Genomic DNA, 22006 nt, shown 5'->3' on the forward strand with positions numbered 1-22006 from the left:
GGCATTGCAGGCATCCTGCCTAAAGGCCAGAGCATCTTTAGTCCCAGGAAAGGAGACTGGACTGCATTTTTGCCATAAATTTTACTTAGGAATATTTTAAAAATACTACAGATACAGCATCAGAACATTTCTTTATCCATTTTTAAAGAGACATTGCAAAGAAAAGAATGTTTCTGTGTTGGTAATTTCAACACGCGTTTTAACATTTTCTTACTCCATCCCAGTTGTAAAATGGCATCTCAGTTTTTGGTTATTTATCCTAGTTCTCTTGTGTTTCAAGTACAAGCTTCTCTTGATGGGGAAATAATTTTCTATGGCTGTGCTATTGTCCCTGCTCCTCCTTAGCCCCGTGACATCAGCTGCAAAATTACGTAGCACAATAATGTAAATTCTGGAGCATCTGAACAGCTTTGTTTTGTTATTTTTACAGAAAGTTCAGACATCAATCCAGGTCTGTGATGAGAGGAATTTTAGTCTCACAGAAGGCTTTTTGGCAGGCTGTTGTAGCACATTTAGCTTAGATAACTGACAGGAATAAAGTTATTGGCTAAAAATGTCATTATCCAAGCTGAATTTTATTTGGTTTTTCAGGATACTTATTTCCCTTAAGTTTACCTCTCCACTAATGGAATTAATTAGCTTTTATTTGAAGGGTCTAGGAATAAAATTGTGGAATTTGAGTTTTTCTTTTACTTCAGGTGTACCAGAAGCCCAAAGAGTGCAATAAAAAGTACTGCAAGTTAGGCAGAGGCACTGAGCCCCCTGGCTCCCCTCAACATCTTAAACCTAAGTCAATAAATGTAAATATTAGCTTATTTCACTCTTTAAAAATCAGAAAGGTAGGTAATTATTTCATATTCTTAACTGAAAAATAAAAAGGTTATCTTTAGAAATTTCAAAAGCTGATCTTGAAAAGAAAAAAAGCTCAGCGCTCCAAATAAATTTGATAAATGTGTTGAGCCCTGAGGCCTTAGTACAATTAATGTACACATTGCCTTTGTAATAAGTTGTATACTTGATCATAAAGTAAAAACACTGGTGGATCTGTTAAAGGAATTAGTTTGTGTTTGGGGGGAAAAAAGATAATCATAAAGTAATTAGTATCATAAGTTCAACAAAGATTTAAAACTGTGGTACATGGCAGTAATGGTTTTGAACACAGTTAATGAGCATATTCATTGCATTCATTTTTAATTAAGTGGAAAAAATAGTGGTCCTTTAAATGGAGATAATAAATATGCTAGTCAGTCTTGCACAAACATGCAACACAAGAATTTATTGCCTGCTGTCTAACTAGGGAACTGGGAATCATTATAAAGATTAGATTTACTGAAAAAAAAAATCCAGCAAAATATTTAGTAGAAAATGTTTATGAGGTAATAATTTTCACATTAACTATAGTTTGGCATATTTGGTAGAGTGTGTTTGTGTGCATGTTTTTTAAAATATGAGCCTTTGCTGTCATCAGAGGTAGGACTGTTTGTACCCTTGAAAAGGACTCTGCTATTTACGAATTTAGATTTATGTGAGATGTATTTAATATATGCCTGCACATACAAGAGGACATAAAAATATCAGAAACCTCAAAACTTTCTCAGAGGATTGTTGTGCTCATACTTAGGATACAAATTGTGGTTTAAAAGTAAAAACTTGGCTGGGGAAGCTGGAACTGAAAACAGCCGAGTGCCTGCCCTGCTTTAACCAGCACACACTCACCTTCCCAACCCACCGGGCTGTGCTGCCATTGGGGATTCAAGCTGCAGCAGGGAGAATGCAGCTGAAATGCTCAGTGTTTATGCTGTCAGTGGGCGGCTGGGGAGCTGACATGAAGCAGGTTACAGCACTGAAACCAGATGTACCTTCTAGAGCAGTGGCTTTCCATGGTTTTATGACTTGGAACCCACTAAACGTTTCCAGTGAAAATGAGGGCTTTTGTATGGCACACTGAAGCTTATTGATGGTTGACTGGCTTGTCTTAGTTACCTTCCATAGATCTGGTTGAAGTTGTTCACCAATCCCCAGGGAAGCACAGACCACATGTTAAAAGCAATGAAACTAAATCAAACTTAATATGTTTCATTCTCTCAAGGTTTCCTACCCATGTGTTTCTTGTCAATATTTCCAAAATACCAGGTTCTTTCTCACATGCAGTGAGGTCTAAGTCTTTGCTCAACAAATGTTTTCTTGGGATATGCATCAACTCCTTCCAAGTTTCTCTAAGCCCTAACTTAACCTTTAGGAAGTTACTCACCTCTGATGTTCCAGGAAAGCAGGTTTTCAGTACCAAAAACCCCCTGAACTTACCCTGGTGGCATGCAGGGTAGTGCTGGTGACATTGCAGCACAAATTACTGTGCCACTCAGGCAATTACAGCCTTTTTCTTCTCTGATTTTATTCTGCCCTGTCACACATGTGGTAATTGCTTTCTGTACAAGAAGCAAAACCATACACTTGGGTCTCTTCAAAATGCTAACTCTGCTATTATTTTCTTAACCTCACTGCATGATTTTATTATGTATGTAAGTCAGTAGCAACTTGGGAGCTAAGTTTAAAATAGCTGGCTGCATACTTTTAGTGTTTAAAAAAACAAAATTTGTGGAGTCAGTTTATTGGTTAAATTATAAAGTTTATAGAATTTTTGTCAGTAAATAAATATTTTATTTTCTTTACTGTTCAGGTATGACTTTGTGGAAGTTGAAGAGCCTAGTGACGGCACAGTTCTAGGACGCTGGTGTGGTTCCAGTACTGTGCCAAGCAGACAAATCTCCAAAGGAAACCAGATCAGAATAAGATTTGTGTCTGACGAATATTTTCCTTCTGAACCTGGATTCTGCATCCATTATACACTTCTTATGCCAGTAAGTAACACATTTCAGATCGAAGCATTTCAGGATACAAAGTCTTTGAAGTGGTAGTTCAAATGAATATTATTATAGGGTAAGATTAATTACTGTTTATTTCTTAATAATAATAGCAGTGTGCAATCTGTCTTCCTGAATTGTACATTTTGTTTCTGTGTTTAACTGAGTGTTCCTGTGATTCTTTCTGGATGACTTTGAACTAGGAAATTGTGGGCTCGGTTGTGTGGAAAATTCAGTAAAATGTTTGCATTCCTAATACTGTACTGTGGAAAAAAAAAAGAATTCCAGCTTTGAGAATCAGACAGATCAATTTATGAATCAGCAGTGTGATGTTGAAAGAGGATTGGGAAGTTACAAAAAAGAAACTGAGGAGATTAATGTTCTTATTAGTCAGCTGCTGTTGGACATACTCAACCTGATGATTATGCCTAGTTCCCAAACAGAAGAGTTCTCATGAGTCTAGGTAATTTTATTATAGAGACAAAGCAGACAATCTATAATATTCATTTTTCACTGCATTTTCCTTGTAATCTGTACATTGGACTTTCCTTGAATGTTGCTTAAAGCTTCTAAGTCACAGATATTAAACTAATCATTGTCTAAATGTGACTAACTTCAATGTCAACAGTTTTCTGTTACTGTTTTGATGAAATGAAAGACCTGTGATAGCAAAAAAATGTTTGCAGAATCTTAAGGGTGAGATAATGCCCTGAAACATTAAAATGGAGGAAAACAGGAGGTTTTTTAAAAAATAGGTATTCCATATTTAAAGAGTGTAAGGATATTTTTTGTTAAATTCCTCATAATTCAGATTCAATCTCCTAAGTAGTCTCGTGGTCTGTGGTATTTAGTTGGTGGAAAATATCTCCAAGCTCAAAAAAAAAAATTGATCAAAAGAATCCATGTTGTAACCCCACTGAATAGTGCTTCACTCAGAATACACTTGGCTGGCTTTATTTTTCTGCTATTTTTGCTCCTTCTCCTCATTGGCAAAATTTGAGTTATTGAGAAGAATATATTTAGCATGCTGATGATGGTGTCAGTGTAGTGGGAGCGCAATGTTTTTGTGTGTGTATATATATAGATATTTGTGTGTTGTTTTTCTATAAATATTTTTAACTACTTATGCCTAAGGAAGAACTACTTCTGGAGTGACTAAAGGTTTGATCTGCATATTTCACTCTTTTATGAGTTAGAATAACTTCAGTTAGTAGAATGTTATGAGCTGATAGTGGTAAACTTTAAAGAAAATGTCAGTCTTCGAACTTGAAATAAGGCCAGGTTTAAACATCAGTGCACCCAAGGGCAGAATGTAATTAGTGTGTTTCCTTTTAGAAAATGGTAAAAGAAAAGCAACAAATACCTCTATTTGTGAGGCTGGTGCCAAATTCCATTTTCACAGCTCTACTATTGCACCCTACCTGCTGTGTATCTATCTAACTCATGCATGATCCCATTTCTGTGGAACAGATTAAACAAAGGCACCTGAAAATAGGAGTATACGTATAATTATTTTTGTGTCATGCTGTACAAATAGACTGATGGGGAAAACCAGTTAGAAAGTTCAAATTACCAGCACTCACAAAAAAATGGTTAAATGTTCAAAATAGTTACACCTAACACATGCAAGGGGCAAGAGCAGCCCACTTGCTGTCATAAGAATTTGGAATGAGTCCCAAAATGTGCAGTATAGCTACTTCTTATCAGTTAACTTCTAAATTTACCACTAAAAGAGCGGTGATCATTTTCAACAAAAAATGGGTTTTTTTCAGAATGCAAAATACAATTGCACATTTCAGACATGCAGAATACAATTAAACATTTCAGAAAGCAGATTGTAAGTTAAATAGTTATTGTCTAGTTCCAAGATTAAACCTTCTTCTTGTACCTAAAGCAATTGAAAACCAATGCCAAAAAAAGAGTAGTTTGCTTTACTACTATAAAGTTATCTTATCCAGCTTTTCAAGAGAAAATAAAATTTACAGCCCCTCCTCCCACATCCCCACAAAAAAGAGGTCAGCTATAGGAATGAGCTTAAATTTTAAATGATTCTTGCAATTCACTAAGAGATTCAGTTCAATGAATTGGTCCTAAACAGTTAATTTTTTTTTTTTCTCTTTTTTTTTGACAAGTAGTGGGAAGGGGGAGATGCCTGGTAGACTAGAAGTGAGAGATTGTTTGGGGAGAAATGAAGCAAAACTGAAATAAAACAGTGCAAGCTTGTTTCTGTATTTGAAGGCCACACACGGAGAGGGGCACCGGACACATTTTCAGGTCTTTTAAAGAGCAAGAGAAATGGCTTTGTTTAGATCTGCTGTAATTTATTGTGTGTGTAGATATATATAATTTTTTAGTTTAATTTTTTTTCACTTTGTATATTATATTTCAAACCAACTTTTCACTGATAAGTAGTAGGAGAAGTCTTATTGATCTGATTACTTTATTTCTAGGATTTAGTTACTCTAAAGAAAGGACTCACAGCCATTCCAATGTCAGTGGATCCAACATCATCTCTAGAGAGGTTTGATGTGGGATTGGAAGACACTGAATAAAAGCATTGCAGATACTGTATACGTGCAGAATGTTCCCCAAGAAAAACGCAACCCTTGTCTTCAGATTCTAATTAATTAGGTCTTAATTTGAATTTCCATTTTAAATTGGCTACCCTGGCTGCATCTGGAACTTTCTGTAATTCTGGTCTTACTCCCACTTTCTTTCTTCTATTTTATAGTTACAAGTTAATTTTGTCGGCAATACCATGAAGTGGAAGCAAGTGTTGAAAAAGTTCATTCCTATTAAGCAAACATAGTTTATGTTACTCCAAAATTATTGTGCTCCTTTCAGCACAGCTGTTATTCTCAGTCACTCTTTCATGCTCTGCCCTGTCATTTACTCTGTGCTTACTGGAGAGCTGCTTTATCCAGTAAAGGCTACCTGGTGATGGTTCTCAGTTTTGACCAGCTATCCATTTATTAAAAGTCATGATTTTGGCAGCACTGTGCCACCTAAACCGTCCTAGAACTTTATAGCAAAAACAATCCATATCTCATTTCTTTTCCTCTTCTTTTCACTTGCTTTGTGTAGCAGCCACATGAAATTGGGGGAAATCTTATAAACTCTTATAATATACATTTGGGGCTCAGTCTTCCTAGTGACTTGTTTAGTTTAAACTATGTCAGTTACAAGTTTGGCAGAGAAAATTTGATGTAATAAAGTCCATTGTTAGTTGGGGAGCGAGTGAATGGGATACTTGATGCCTGAGGTGCCATTAAGGAATGCATGACTGATTGCCAAAGTAGTTATTAATTATTCAGGGCACTCAGAACAAAGCAGCTCCAGTTAAAGTTGAAGCTGGGGGTGACTGTATTCCCCTTCTTTTTTGGCATATGGTAGCATGTCATTTGTCATCAAAGATCATGCCAAAGATCTTTGAAAAGAACAGACTTAACCCTCTTTTATGCAAGCAAAGATGGAACTCCAAGAAGCTGTCTAAAGCCTGACCTGACTTAAAAGTGACTTTGGGTGGTTTGGGATTTTGGTGCAGTACCTGTTTGGCTGCATGGGTGTCAATCCAAGAGAGCGGTCTGGTTTGGATTGGTTTTCTTTTTTCCTCTTTTGGTGCAGGTATTTTGTTAGTATTGCTCTTGCTTTTAGCAGTAATGAAAGTTAAAAAGATACTCTTTTTAGAACCATGTAATTAAACTTCCCTTATTTCATCCAAGTTGGCTAAGCTTTGCTCTTTAACGATTGAGAGTATTACATATTTTTTTGTGGAACCTTTTTAATTTAGCTTGTTGATTGAAACAGGCAAATAAAATTAAAATACTAATAGAAAAAGTGCATAAAACTAGAACAGAGAGGAAAGTTTATACCCTGATTATACTTCTCTCACAAGTCTACAGATTGCACAGCAGTCAGGTGTGTTTCTCATGTGTTTGTGCTGAAGCCCAAGAAATGCTTAACTGTGCCTGCAATAACTGGAAATCCATCCAAAAACAACATAAAGAACATTATTTATCTCCTAAACAAGTTTTTTTTCTGTTCTCTCTTTAGAAGTGGTCAAAAGGTTTTAGAAATAAAATTATTTCAGGGTTAAGCCAAGGTGGTAGGAAGGATGGGGGGAGTGGATGAGTGTTGTGCAGTAATTTGCAATTCTACGTGAAGGGAAAAACTGTGAAAAACCTTCACGTGGTGGGAAGGACTCTAAAACAAAATCTGTGTTCAGAGTTTCCACTGATTAGGTACAGTGAAACCTTAGTCTAGATAACTGAACAGGCTACTAAAGATGCTCCAGTGGGCAAATTCCATGTATTAATTTTCTTTTGTGTGGCAAAAATTCATTGTAAATCAATGTTTTGGAATTAATTCTTTCTTGGAGATTCCACTTTGCATTAATTTTTTGCAGAACATCTTCGATGAGACGTTAAATATTACCCCAAAATACATAGGTAGGAGTGAAATGCTTCAATTAACAAAAAAAAAAAAAATTAAAAAGGTACAATCTGAGAGTGGCTATTATCCATGGGACTAAAATGAGTGATGGGACAAAACAACTTGGAGGCAAAAGAACCTCTGAAGTATGCTGTCTAATTAAATCATAATGCCTTTTTTTGCTGTGACCGTGTCTCAATCTGTCCCATGGACATCATAAAAAGTTTAAAGATCTGTGTGTGTGAAGCAGACTTGCAGAGTCTGGAATCTAGCAAGATTATGGACCTGCACCAAAGTCCATAGAAGTGTATCCTTCGCCTTCACATTCTGAGGTGTCAGCGAGGATTTTCTGAGACTCTAAAAGGAAGAGGGACATTTTGAACTATTTTGGTGTTGAAGATAGTTCTTAAAGGGAATGAGTATACTTAGGTGATAGCAAGTTTTGTTCTTTGAAGGACAAAGTTCCTTTCCCTTTAGCCAAAATCTGAGTGCAGTTTCTCGTGTAGTACATAAAGTATAAACCATTTGTTTCATATTTTTTTGTAATGTTAGTCTTACAGTGGCTGAGGCTGAAAAGAATCACAAATTGTTTCATTTTTTGTAGGAAAGTAATTTTGATTCCTTGGATTAAACCTTTTTACAAATTTATCATATGTTTGACTAAGATTTAAGTTCATTGATTTAAGAAATTTATTGAATATCACATCTATATCACTGAGGCAAGAGATGAAAAATCAGCTAATTTTCTCATTTCTAAATAACTCGCAGTAATTTCAAAATTAAATGCAATTGCATTATCAAAAATGTCGTGCTTTGGTGTTTTGTTCTTTACAAAAAATTCTGTACAAGTTTTCTTCCTGAAAAATTCAGGAATGTTCAGCAAATATCAAAGTGTTTTTTTAATGGACCATTCATGTAAGTCTTAACACTCTTTAATTTATGAGTGTGGGGGCATTTTTTTGAAGTATTGAAGGGGCAACAAGTGACATGGACAAGAGCTCGTGAAAACTACTCTCCTTTTAGTTGTCTAGAGCATTATGTTCAGGTTAGATCACTCTCTGTCAACTTGTTTGAAGCAGAAATTATTACAAGAGATGGGGTAAGGCATCTGTCAAGGATAAGCAGGCAACCTTTATTGCTCCTTGTCCCAAATGATGCCTTTGATCACATATTAACCCTCTCCTCCCAGATGAAAGCAGACCATAGAATGATTCAGTGCAAACAATTAAATACCCTAAAAAGTGGAAAGTGTAGAAAATGTATTGCAAAAGTATTTAAAATACATGAGACAATCCCTTTTCTTCATTCTCTGTAAATTACCCAAAGACTTTTATTAAATTGCCATTTAGTAATGAATATTTATATTGTCAGGGACTCTTTTAGTGTTTGAAAACTTTATTAGTGCCTCATAGCATTTCAGCAGAGAAGTTTATGTAGCATATTTAAATTGGAAATGAGTTTTATGTGGTCCATCATTTACTTGTTTGTAGTGTTTTAGTGTAAATTTTAATGTTGTATGCTCTACTATTTTCAAAAATGTATAAGTTTTATATGAGGGTCCTCAAACAAAAAAAAATTCAAGCAAGGCTGTGACTTAAGAGCAATCTGTATATATATATAAAAATGCCACTCTTCAGCTGTAAACTCAATGATGTCATGTAATTGGAGCTTTGAATGCTCCTTCAGCAGAAATATTTCACAATGATGTTCAAATGTTCCTTTAGTCTTGCAAGATTATTCTGTAGTCATGGTTCAAGTTTATTTGTTCAGTCTAATTGATCATATCTATCCTAAAGAATGCAATGTATCAATTATTTATATTTTTTTATTTAATCCTTTGCTAAATATTTTATAAGCTACTTTTCACTTGATATGTCTGGTTTAAAAAACCCAAACCATCCTCCCTCCAAAAACCCGGAACAAAAATAAGACAACAAAATGTCCACACAAAAAGTCTCCCAAAAAAGCCCAAGCAAAAAGCATAAAGAACTCCCAACACCATCTTCCTCTTCCCCAAAGTTTTTCTAGCAATTTGTCATTTTTTATACTTAAGTATTACAGAATCACCTAGTTGACTATCCCTTCTCCAATTTTCAGGATCAACATTTTTGAGAAAGCATGGTGATTGCTTCTCTACAGATTCCAAAGCAAAGTGATTCTATCCCATTCTTAAAGTAATCCCCTGTGTAACTGGCACAGTCTTGATTTTTTTTTTTTTCTTCCAATTCACACTGAGACATTGTCTGACATGGTTGCTAACTGAAAAAAAGGTAAGCAAATGTACATTTGATACTAAGTTTCAGGCACCAACATAGTTTTCAGTTATGCCATTTAGGTGCATTCCTGTTCTGTCCCTATTCAATATAAATGTCTTAGTCATGCCACAATCCTTTCCATTGCCTAACCCCAGCAAAACAGGCAGTAACTCTAGTGGTGTGTACTGTGCTAAATTTTCTTACTATAATTCTGAAATGAATTTAAAGAAGTTGGTATAGAAGAGTGCAACTTCTCAATTTATTTTGTTTTATTTAACTTTCACATCCTAGAGCTCTGAAGGGGGCAGCTCTAGACATTTGAGATAAACTCTGCTTTGGGGCAGCTTCTGTAGATGGCTTACAGCACAATCTAGCTCCACAGGTTGGTAGAGGCACCTCTTTAAATTCAGGAGAATTCTTGACAGATAATAACACTGTATAGTGGCTTCAGGGTAAGAGTTTGCTTGTGGGAAGATTAATGTGGGATATTGGTAGTGGTGTTAAGACAAATCCTTTTCTTTCTAAAAAGGAGTAGTTAATAAGCACTATGGGAATACCAAAATTTGCACCTGTCTTTTCTTTGCAGTACCTGGCCTCTGGTGTTACAGATGGGGATTATGAGCTGTCATTTGTTAGCTTCTATAAGTGCTCAAAACCTTTTTAATGATGATGATGAAAGGTTTGGCTGAAGAAGCCAGGATTGTTGTTGAAAAGCTTTCAGTTTTGTTTTCATGGGAAAGTCTAGGAAATCACAAAGCTGTCACATCTGTTCTTGCAATTATCTCAGGCTAGGGTAGTAGACAAGGAATTCAGGAAGGCTGCTTCCATGTTTGCTCCTAGGTGGCCGATGTTGTTGAAGAACTGTAGTTGTTTAAAAACAAAACTAAATTTATAGAACCTAGCATGTTGCAGTGGAAGGCAGTTTGTTTGACCAAAAACATTTCCAGAGGCCTGACTATTAATTTCACTCTGCTTTTCAGCTGAGCAATAAATCACAGGGGGAAAAAAAAAAAAAAAGTAAAGGTCATTTAAGAGGAGAAATAGAATGCTGGGCTTCATGTTGAAGGGCGTGCTTTAATGCATGAAATACCAGGTTTAAAGGCACTTGAAACGTGGAGGTGTAAAAGCAGATGACACAGCCTGTCCAAGAAATTCTGCATATAATCCTACAGGCACTGTGGAGGCTGGTGGATTCTAATAGCCTTTCCCTTTCAGCTGCAAAAGGGCTTCTTGGGGGAGCTCTCTAATAACTCAGTCACTCCACCCTGACATGACTTACAGCACTTCTTGGTCTCATCCGAGTGTGTTAGGAAGATAGGGGATTTTCAGTGTAGTGTCAATAATTCAATCAATATGGTGATTTATTGTTCAGAATCTAGCTCTGGTGTCTTTTGGTAGCACTTAGCTTCAGAGTTTGTCAGTAGACATCTCTTATTCTAAATTGTCTTCTAATAGTATGACAAGCACCCTCTAGAAATCATCACCATCTTTAAAAAGACAGATACAGTGCTAAGAAAATTTTTTTAGAAATCAGTGTCTTCATATTTTAGTGAATTGCTGGCATAGTAAATGCAATTCCTGAATTTGAATTTTCAAGTGTTTTATTTTCACTATTTTTCTTACTGTGCCTGCATGTGAGTGTTTAAAAGGCCACTGTCTTTGAAGCTTGAAAACCCCTAAATTTAAAATATATTTGAAAACTAATTTTTGCTAGCTGTGCAACCAACCCTGAACTTCCCTTCTGACAGAACCAAAATGACTAATTAGCCACGGAGATTAAAATAACTTAGTTGGGCCAAATCAACAAATCATCTCAGTCATCATCTATATTTCTTATTAAAAATAATTTTTAACTTTCTAACTGGAAGAACAGTTAGCCAGATATATGTAAGCTTTTAATATATAAGCGGTTAGTAGGGCTGCCCTTGCGTATCTTCTGAAATCATTCTGATCTGCTGAACTCTTCTGATTTGTGTGTGCATATTTGTCTTTGGGCTTTTCAATGTGATGTGTTCTGGGTAATCAAAAGTTAGTAATAAATACTTCCTGCTCTTAACTCATCTGTGTAATGCCCTTTTTGGCTTGGAATGCTTGTCTTTTAGTTTAACTAAGTTCTGTCATTGATCTGCTCCTGTTTGCACTCTGTCAATATATATATCTTAAAGTACCGTATTTACTTTACTTTTTACTTTATTTTTAATTGCATTTCCGCTTAATAAAGTCATAGGCACCTTTCATGTAGGAAAAAAACCTTTTTGAATTTGGTGCCTTAAACAGCAGTATCTCTTTAATGCAAAATTAATATGGAATTAAGGTTCGTAAGAGTGTTTTAAAACTGTTTATTGGTATAAAAACTTCAGAATATAGCTCAGCTTTTCACCAAAAATCAAAGATAAATGGTCAAGTTCAGAGTACAACTAAAGACAACTAAAGTTTTCAGAAAGTTTTTCAATTCTTTAAATTGAAAAAAAAACTGGCTGTTAAAGAGGAAAAAATATCTTAAAATTTCCATTATGAAGTTTGATATTTCATCACCTGAAACTTAGAAGTCACAAAGGTATTTTGAAAATCAATCAATTAAAAGGTATCAAAGTGTGAACAGGACCAACTTTTCTGTTCAGGCCATTTCAAATAAGTTGTTGATAATTTTGAAACACTTGTGCCCATCTAAGGAGCATCATTGAACAAGTCATACAAAGACATCATTTACTAAACCAGTGCTATACAAAAATGCTAATGGATAATTTGTAGCTAGAACTGGCCTAAATTTTGTGGTTCATGTTTCAAAGAGTAACAAAATATTAAAGGGTAGTCATAATGAAAATCTGAAACCAGAGAAAAGTGATTTAGTAGCACCATAGCTTTCTTAATTTTTCTCTGAATTTGATTCCCTAATAAATTATAAGAGTACAATTACTTTTGAAAGACTTCTCCATTGTCCTTAGTTAAATACTTACAAAGGTAATCTTCTAATCGAGCAATTAGAGAATTAATAATGAAGCAATTAGAGAATCCCCCAAGAGAAGGAGGAAGCAAACCATGTTGCCTGGGGTACAGCATGGGAGTTTTTCAGTTTAGACCTTTTACACCCTGCTCTGACTTTGTCATGCTCAGTGTTCTGTCCCCAGTTAGAGTCTGCCATGGGCCATGGCTTCCTGCAATTTCCACTATTTTTTTTTCTGCAGGAAAAGGATGGCAGCTTGTTTCTGCCAAGTATTGAGGTCCAGAGGAGAAAGTGAAAACAATAGTCAAGTTACCCAAAGGGTGATAACTGGCAATTGCCAGTATAGAGCCAAATTGTCATGGTTAGGTCATTTTGTTTACAAATGGTATTCCTGTGGGTTTTATCAGGTGAATAAATGTATTCTAAAGTTATTTTAACAAAGCACCAACTTGCATTTATTATTCCATGCAGTTTTAATGTTATTTCTATTCATATGCAACACTACTGAAATTTCAATAAGAATCATACTTTCCAACTTATAGGCTTGAAATCTTTGGAAGTTTTGATTCTAGATTTTTTGTCATTTACAGTCTGGCTGGTGACAGATTTTTAAACATGCAATTCTCATTGCCTTCAACAGGAACTATTGGGTATTGTGAGTCTGAAAAACAATGACCACGTCATCACAATAATGGTCACATTATTCAACCCTAGATAGACTTTGGTGGGGTTTTAATTTTTTTAAAATATATATTAATTAATTAATTGACAAATAACTGTTTCTCTATACATATTTATTACACTGAGATTAACATTCTACCCAGCATCTATGTATTCCTCTAATCTCCTAGTTAAGTGAATTATACACCATGGACCAGACTCAGTAATGAAGTAATGATTGCTTGGAGGAATTAAACTTTTATGCTAATCAGGTTAAAAACAGTATTGATGCTTTCATTCTGAGATTACAGTCAGTGGTAATCCCAAAAAATTGGTTTAATTTTCTTTGGGAGAAGCTGAATTGTAGGAGATAAAAAAGAAGAAAGTTGTCAGTGTTTTAGTTGCTTACTGAGGCATCCTAGTTTCTCAGAATTCTCTGACAACATAATAGTTGCTAAGGTAACTCATATCTAATACTAATATATTGTTTGAGAAGAGAATATAACTGAATTGTTAAATAGCAAAATGTCCTCTTCTGACTTCTTAACTGAAATATGGCCTTCCAAAGGGAATTCATGCTCATCTAAATTCAGGCAATTTACATTACGTTTCTGGTGATGTACTTGAAATGACAATTTGTCTTCCCTCCCATTCCCCGAGTGATTAGTGCTCAGGCATCCTAATTTGTTCGTTCAAATCATTGTTTGTCCATTGGGACTGCACAGATAATCTGAGAGATGCAAAATAGGTTCAAATTAAATAGTAAATAATGAAAGAAGGCTAAGAACATGGTAATACTATCTTTTAGGCAATTAGGTATCTCAAAAAACATTTACAAAAACAGAAAATATTTTCTCCAAATAAAAGACTGAGTCTTCCCTCAGCAAAGCATGGCAGTCACCACAGTCATTTTACTGAGCTTGTTTAACGTTGCTTCATAAGTGTAATTCATGCAGAACATCTCAATTATGTTTCATTTTTGGTATTGATAACCTTCAGAATGTATTTTTATCCTTATTTAAACAAATAGATGATCTCATGGGGCTTCACTGTTTAGGGCAGGTGGGAGAAATCCCACCAGAATTAGCCATGCAGATCTCTTCAATGACTTCTTGACTGGAGTTTTCCTTTTCCCTCCCCCCTGCCCCCCTCTTTCCCCCCCCCCCCCCCCCCTTCTTGCAGTGTCCATCATGCCCTGGAAAAAACATACCACAATATATATTCAGTGATCATTGCTGATAAATAATGCCTTTTTAATATAATTTTAAGTTATCTTCTTATTTGGCTTGTTTCTGAGATGATGCTTTGCTGGGGATGCAGAAGGGCAATTTCACTGATATGGCTGTGAAGTAGATTTTCTGACTTGGTCAAAAGATAAACTTGTGGTTAGGCAGTATCTTTCAGTTCTGTAGGCTAAGGTAACAAATCACTTTGTTTTCTCTGTGTTGAACCCCACAATGTCTGCAGTTCACAGAAACTCATAGTTCTTATGAGCTGGAAAATTCAGGTGCAACCAGTGCCTCCCACTTTGGCTTTTTACTTGGAGTGATAATAAGCCCTACATCTAACCACTTCCCAGATTGCATTGAACAGCAGCTTGTGAAACCACAATTAACTAAAGTTTGGAAAACCACAGTTTTTGATGTCTTGTGTTCTGTAATTAGCTCCATATATTCTACATTAAATCATCAGAAACTGACAGTATTGCTGAATCAGTGAATGGAAAAATAAGAGACACAGGCATATTTTAAGCATATATACAACTAGAAAAGTATGTTTCAGAGCATAAATATTAATTTTTCAAATGGGTGTTGAAAAGGGTACATAAGGGTAATAGAATGAAAGGTGCCTCTTTAAAAGGCTTTGCAACTCTTCTAAAATTATGCTTTTGAAATACAAAATTGAAGAAAACCTTCACCTCTTTCAGAAGTGGCAGTAAGGCACAGCGGAGAGCAGCAGTTTGTAAATGGGTTATGGTTGGTGCAGGGTTAGTGTGCAGCACTTTCTTTCCTGGGCAAGTGCTTTGAAACCAGAGCAGTGTGAAAGGAGAAAACCAGATAAAGGTCTGTGCACATGGGGACATCCCTTTCAGTCAGTGTCACTGCTATGAACAGTCTGGTGGCAGGACTGGGGACAGAATCGATGTGTTTAAATAAACTTGTTTAAAATGCTGCAAGGAAGATTAATGGCCTGGTTGTGGACATAAAACAGCATAATTTCCTATAATTTCTGTTAAAAACAATACCTATACCCATGATATGATAGCAAGCCCAAATAAATATAAATGTTTAAAATGTCTGTCTGTTTAAATAAATATTAAATATATTAAATAAATATAAATGTTTAAAATGTGTATCTATCTGTCTATCTACTATCCATCCATCCATATCAAGATACTTGATCTAGTTGACCATCAGATTACTTGGAGAAAATTTGGTCACGTCTGTGGACAGTGGCATTGTTATAACTGAAGATATCAGGCTTAAAGGAAGACAGCTCATTAATTATCAGTCCTCAGGAGAATGGATTTTATCTCCAAAATATTGGATTTGTTAATACTATGAGTTTATTACTTGGCAGAGGTTGTATTTTTTTTTTTTTTTTGTCAAGGAAATGGGTAAAAAGGAATTTCATGTACAAAGGAAAATGTATATTTGTTCATTATAGTAAAATTAATTAGACTGTTTCAAAGATTTATTTCATTTTTAATAACACCAAGAATCAGACTGAGGCAGTTGTTTATAGTGGTGATTCAACCTCATTCTATTTTAATGGATTTGTTCATGCTGTAAGCAGCACCAAATTTCATGGGAGACTATTAGAAATAGAATGAAGTACTCTGCTTTCAAACCATCTTTGAAGGATCAATTTTAAATAGCTTTGAAAAAGTAGAGCATGGCAGAAATGCAGCTACTTTTATTTTACAGCTGATACTAAAACCATCTTCTCGAGTGTGTTATATTACATACTATTTTGAGGTTTCAAAGAAATTGTAAATGATCCTGCCAAAAGAACTTGTCCTACTCCCAGGGAACCAACTTTTAATAAAAACCCTGTGACTCCCTAATTTTCTTCAAGAGACAGTAGCTAAATTAAAGTCCAAACTTGAAGTAGTTTCATTCTCATTTTAGTTAAAGGTTTATGGTTTAGGCTGAAAAAGGCTAAAAACGCATTTTTCTTTCTTCATAAATCCAAAGGGTTAAAATGTACAAATGGACAGAGTAGCTGAGGAAAAAAAGTGTTTGGTTATGTATTCAGAAGAGCTTCTGGCACAGTTAGTCAAAAGAGATTTTAAAATTATTTAGAATTAGTTACTTTCTAAAATTCAGCATGCCCCTCAGCATAATTTCACGGCTCTTCTAGAAAGATCAGGTAGATGCTGTGCAATACAATCCCTGAGATGCAAGGCTGGAAGGGAGCTCAGTGGGACTGGACGTTTCCTGAGCAATTGTCCTGCTCTAAGGGGGAGCAGATACACTAAGCTCATTCTTGCTTGATTCTAGTGCTGTTCCTGAAGTCCAGGGATGAAGATTTCAGAGATTCCCCATGTCATCTGTTGCGCACTTTTACGTTGTATAAAACTTTTTTCAAACACTTAACATAAATAATTCTTGTCATTGATGGAACAGCTGATCATCTGATGCTGTTTTGCATGTTTGTTATCTCCTGTCAGCCTGGTCTTGTCAGGATGAAAGAAAGTTGTATCACTTAATCTTTTATTGTGGTTCATTCTTTTGTTTTCATCTTGTTCTTTCATGTGAATATCCTGTTTCTCTCTGCCTGTATCTCACAAGTGCTGGAGATAAATCTAACGCTGTATTTCAGCTGGGACCTCTCTAGCAGCTCAATATCTGTTTTTATGATGTTATTCTGAAAGTGTGTGAATGAGATTTGATTTTTTAGAACAGAATCCCATCGCCTCTTATTCAGGTTTAGGTCTCCTCCGTAACACTGTTTATTCTGCTTCAAACTCTAATTATGATTTTGTATTTACACTTTTAATATTTTACTCCTAAATGCAAGGGATTTCAAAATACTTTTTCTTCAATTTCTCTTATTAAGCATACTATCCCAATTAATCTTGACTTCATTTGTTGTGCAATCACGTTACTCTATTTGTGTAATACATATCAAAGTATAATGAGGTAACATGAAATATTTGATGACACTAAGAATGGATATATTAGGACAGAGATGAGGTTCTTTCCCTGCAAAGTAAGGCTTTGTTCAAGGACTTTTTACCTTCAAGGCAGGACAAGCTCTGATTTGCAACGTCTGCTGTACAGGAATGTTGGGTGTGTTCATTTTATTGTGATATGAAATGAACAGAAAGCTGTTGTGGAATGCAATTTAACGTGTATACTGAAGGATCAAATTAAAGTAGTCTTCACTGTAGAAGTAATTTTCATTGTCTTTCACAAATACACTTTCCAGTTGTAACAAACACTCATTCCTGGTGTTTAATGTTTGATGAAACTCCTGTGAGCATACTGGGATAAGTAAACATTTTATTAAGAACCTACCCATTTCCAGTGAGGAAGTTCCTAGAGGGACCTTAAAGAGCAGTTCATTCACTGACTCCAAACACTTACTGTTGTTTAATTTGATTAAGCTGTTATATGTGTTTTGAGTAAAATGAGTAATTTTAAAAAAGGTCTGCAGACATGGTGCCCTATAACCATGGCTGGCCACATCCCCTGTCACAGAAGAATTTACAAAACCCTTTTTCTATTCAGAACAGCTGCACTTATGTTGGCTGTTTATTCCTTATCAGCTACTGTCAGTCAATTAAACTAGAGCTTTGTGTGCAGAAAATTTTAAAAGAAGGCTACTGTAAATCATAAATAGAGCAACCACAACTTTTTCCTGCTTGAATTTTAGGTGTGTCTATAAATGTAGTGATTAGTAGTCACAGTAACCCCATTTGCATTAAGATCTGAGCAAACATTCATAAGACTACATCTTAGACTACATAAGACTATGGCTCACTGCCATCTGATTGCAGGAATCTCATTTTGCATTGATTCACTTGGGCACTTTATTTGCTGTCAGTTCAACTACAGTGTTATTCCTCCATTTGGATGATAATTTCATATTGTAAGCAAAATTCAGGTTCCACAATTCAGCCTTCAGGTATGTATACTGGGACTTGCATTTTATCCAAGTGTCAGGGAAAGAAGCTAAGCTGTGGTGGAATCCTATTCTGCTAAATTTCAGCTAAATCTTGGAGGCATAGTGTCTGTACAATAAATATAAACTTAGAAAAGATATAAGGATATCATTATTAATATTGAGAAGAGATATTCTCTTTCTTGTTCCCAGTATTTGATATATAAATCTTGATAAGGTTTCCCTTCTAGAAGGGAATTGCAGGCATAATACAACATTAATCAGAACAGGACAACCTAGAAAATTACATTTGACTTTATATTCACAAAATGAAGGTAAAGGGTTTATTTATAGCAGCATTTGGAAAAAACACTTCTTATTTAGCTGTCAACTCATGCATTTAAATGTCCATGAAGGAATATTTTAGTGCAAAGTGATGTCACTACTATTTAAAACTGTCATTAAATACCCTACTGCTTTAATCACAAGGTCAGTTCAAGCACAAAACAAAAATGAAGCTACTTTACGAGCTTGGGGTTGAAACATAAAAAGGTAATTGTGGGTATATTCAGTAAGTCATCAAGCAATGATATATTGATGTAGTTTTTGAAGGGTCTCTGTGGAGTTCTACTTTAACTCCTCAGTGAGAGCAGTATGAGGAGAAAATATCCCATTCTTTCGAAAAGTCAGCAAGCAATCAATAGAGAGTCCTGCCCTGCAAATGGGTACAAGACTGCAATGATCTCTTAACAATGAGCTAGATTAAGCAGGGAATAAACTTTAAATGTTCTTAAATGTGTGATGAGTAGTTAATAAGGGGGAGTTGAAAGGAAAGCACTAAGACAGGGTGGACAGAGTAACTACTTAGGAAAATATTTCGCGTTTCCAAAACTTAACCTGCAGCAGTCCCAGGAGATGTGAATAGCTGACCACCTGTCCTGCACGTTTCCTCACACGTTCCACACGTTGTAAGGATTCACTGCAGCTGCTAATTTGTTTAGGACAGTCCTGTGAATATAAAAAAGAAAATGCTATCAGACATGAAGGTTATGATTGCTCAGATGCTGGGGGATTTGCCTGTTTTAGCACCTTGCTGCAAGCACATGACAGGATCTTTCTCCAAAGAAAGATTTTATGAGATTGTGATGAGAGAAACTATACTTCAGTAAATTATTTTGGTACTTCATTTTGCCTATATGCAGTCTACTTTCAGTCATTTTCAGCAGGTACTTTATCTATATAAACACACAAACACATTTCATACCCTTTAAAATGTGTATCTAGATGTTAGTATTGTCCATGGTCTGAATTAGACTAAATATTTTTATTGTACATTTAAATTGTATAAGACATAACATGATCTACTGGGTTATAGCTTTTTAAAGCTGCAGTTATAATCCTCCCATGTGCTCATGCATGGGACATGGGAAAAGCCAGATAGTTTTGAATGCATTTCATGAATTTGTTTTGAAAATGTTATAATGAAAGTTACTCTGAGATTCAGAAATCAAAATATTTAGCAGTTGTTACTAGGATACAAATGTAGTCTTTTTCTTATGGCATATATATATATATATAGTTGTGTGGTATGGGGAAAGCTCACTCTAAATTTTCTTTTAAAGGATCATTTAAAAGAGAGAAATGTATAAAAAAGCAGAGAGTTCTCACTAAAAATTAAGATTTTGGAAGTAGTTATGGTTTATATGTTGTTCTGCCACAAGTATGCTTAATAGAAACCCTCACTCTGGGATAATCAACCTAAAATTAGTTTGTATATCTACAGTAAATTGAAAATGATAAAAAAAGACAAATTATTTCAGGAAGTAACTTGAGATTCAAACTGACATACTGATTTGACTTTGAAGTTTCTTGTCTTGGAGATAATCTATGCCATAACTTGTTCTATATGATTATCACAGGCTGTTTGCTTTTAAATGCTTCCTGTTCAGCCCAGTGAATTTCAACTTCAGCAGGTGCTGCTTTCAGAATAGTCAGGCTGGCTCTTTGCCTACTGAGTCAAAATGTGTCCAAGTTGAGAGATGTCTCACATTTCTTTGAGTCTTCTATCTAGAATCCTGTTCACTACCATGTCCACAGATTCCTCATGCAGGCAAATGCAATTAAAAACCAATTAGAAAGGTAGAAAAAAAGGCATCAGAATTTGATTTCCATTGCAGGTATCTGGCTGAATCTGCCAGCTTTCTGGATTCTGGGGCTTGCAGGGGTTGTATTCTTCATGGCTTGAGATCTCTGCAGTTGACAAAGATGTTGACAACACAGGTTTCAAGCAGAGTTGTTTATACAATTCTTCGCTCCTTAATTAGCTGAAAGAATAAATCAGTGAATGAAACTTCTTACCCAAAATAGTACAAGAATCACTGGGTCATTTTGTAAAAAAACAGATACTTACAGTAAAGGAGAGGCAGGTAGTTTTGCAGTGCCTATGAAATACTCATGAAGTAGCTAGCATGTGCTGCTTCAATGAGACTTAACAGATGCACTGAAAAAAATCAATGCAACTGCATGCAAGAAATATAGTTGTGTCTGTGTATGTGTCTCCTAGGGATAGAAACCTCTAACACTATCATGATGAAGTGTATTTACAATAAGTTCTCCCATACAATACAGGGCTAAGCATCAGTTTTCTGCTTTTTGCCTTTAAAATGAATAAGTGTGATTTATTACTGATACATGTGATCACAGAAAAATCAAGCTGTATTTTATGCATATATAAACACAACCATTAATGTACACATACTTGTTTATATATATTTATGACAACTAACCAATCCATAAAGGTTTTTTGAAAATAGGTTCCAGAGATTATTGCAATTGATGGCATCCTCTGAGAGTTAATGAGCTAGCTCTAAATGTGTCAGCTCTGTCTCTCACACCTGTACTGTCTATTTCAAAAGGTGTCAGTGTGCATAGACTTCAGGCAAAAAGCTGCAATTTGCCAGAGGAACGCTGATGATTAGTGACATCCTGTGCTATTTCCATGCTGCTAGCTTCCTTGGGAGCATCTTGCAGTTGTTTCCAGCACAATTAGAATTCCAGGCCTTCTCTGTGAAGTGCACAGAAACTCTATTTAGGGAAATATTTAAACATTTTCAAAATACATTTTGTCTCAGAAGTTTAGCCTGAGGTAATGTTATGCTGTTAGTTAAGCTGTAAGACTTTTATCCAATGCTACTTTTGCACATCTTTATTCTTTTATTCCCACCTGTTCCAGGCAAAACCAGAAAGGCTCAAAGGTGTTCATTTTCCCTAGACATCTCTGTGATGTTCCTCCTGTAGGTGGTTATGGAGAGTAGAGGTTACACATATTGGGAACGCAATCACCAAAATGCAGTAGCAAAAATATGGATGTAGAGTTTGGAAAGCCTTCTCATCTCTGGCTTTAAGATGTAAATTGATGCAAGGGCAGGCCTGGATACTCAGCAAATTAGGTCCTCAGTGAGATGAAAGGAAAACCCTGCATGCACACAAAGAGAGTGTGGACAAGCTTTTGATAAGAGGTTGTAGCACTCTATAGGAACAGAAAATTTGGGGAGCCTGTGAAAGGCAGAGAGCTGGAGGCCCAGGAAAGAGGAGTGGGCTGCTGTCATGCTGCAGTCTGGTTCTCATTTTCAGAAGCATTAAAATGAGGAGGGCTGGTACCCCCTTACCTGTGTGTCACTTGCCTGGCAGAGGTTGCACCCCTGGAAGAAGGCCAGCTGGAAGAGAAGGATGTTTAACTCAGTGCC

At 35.6% G+C, this 22006-nt stretch overlaps 1 protein-coding gene across 1 annotated transcript in view; it reads left to right on the forward strand.

The window, feature by feature from the left end:
• Positions 1-22006, forward strand: part of PDGFC (platelet derived growth factor C) — a 122025-nt gene that overhangs the window by 85758 nt on the left and 14261 nt on the right. The window contains exon 3 of the mRNA XM_058803885.1: positions 2678-2858. Within this exon, the coding sequence (XP_058659868.1) occupies positions 2678-2858 (181 nt within the window). The remainder of the gene's footprint in view (positions 1-2677; positions 2859-22006) is intronic.

Source organism: Ammospiza caudacuta, chromosome 4, assembly GCF_027887145.1.
Source record: "Ammospiza caudacuta isolate bAmmCau1 chromosome 4, bAmmCau1.pri, whole genome shotgun sequence".
Lineage (NCBI taxonomy): Eukaryota > Metazoa > Chordata > Aves > Passeriformes > Passerellidae > Ammospiza > Ammospiza caudacuta.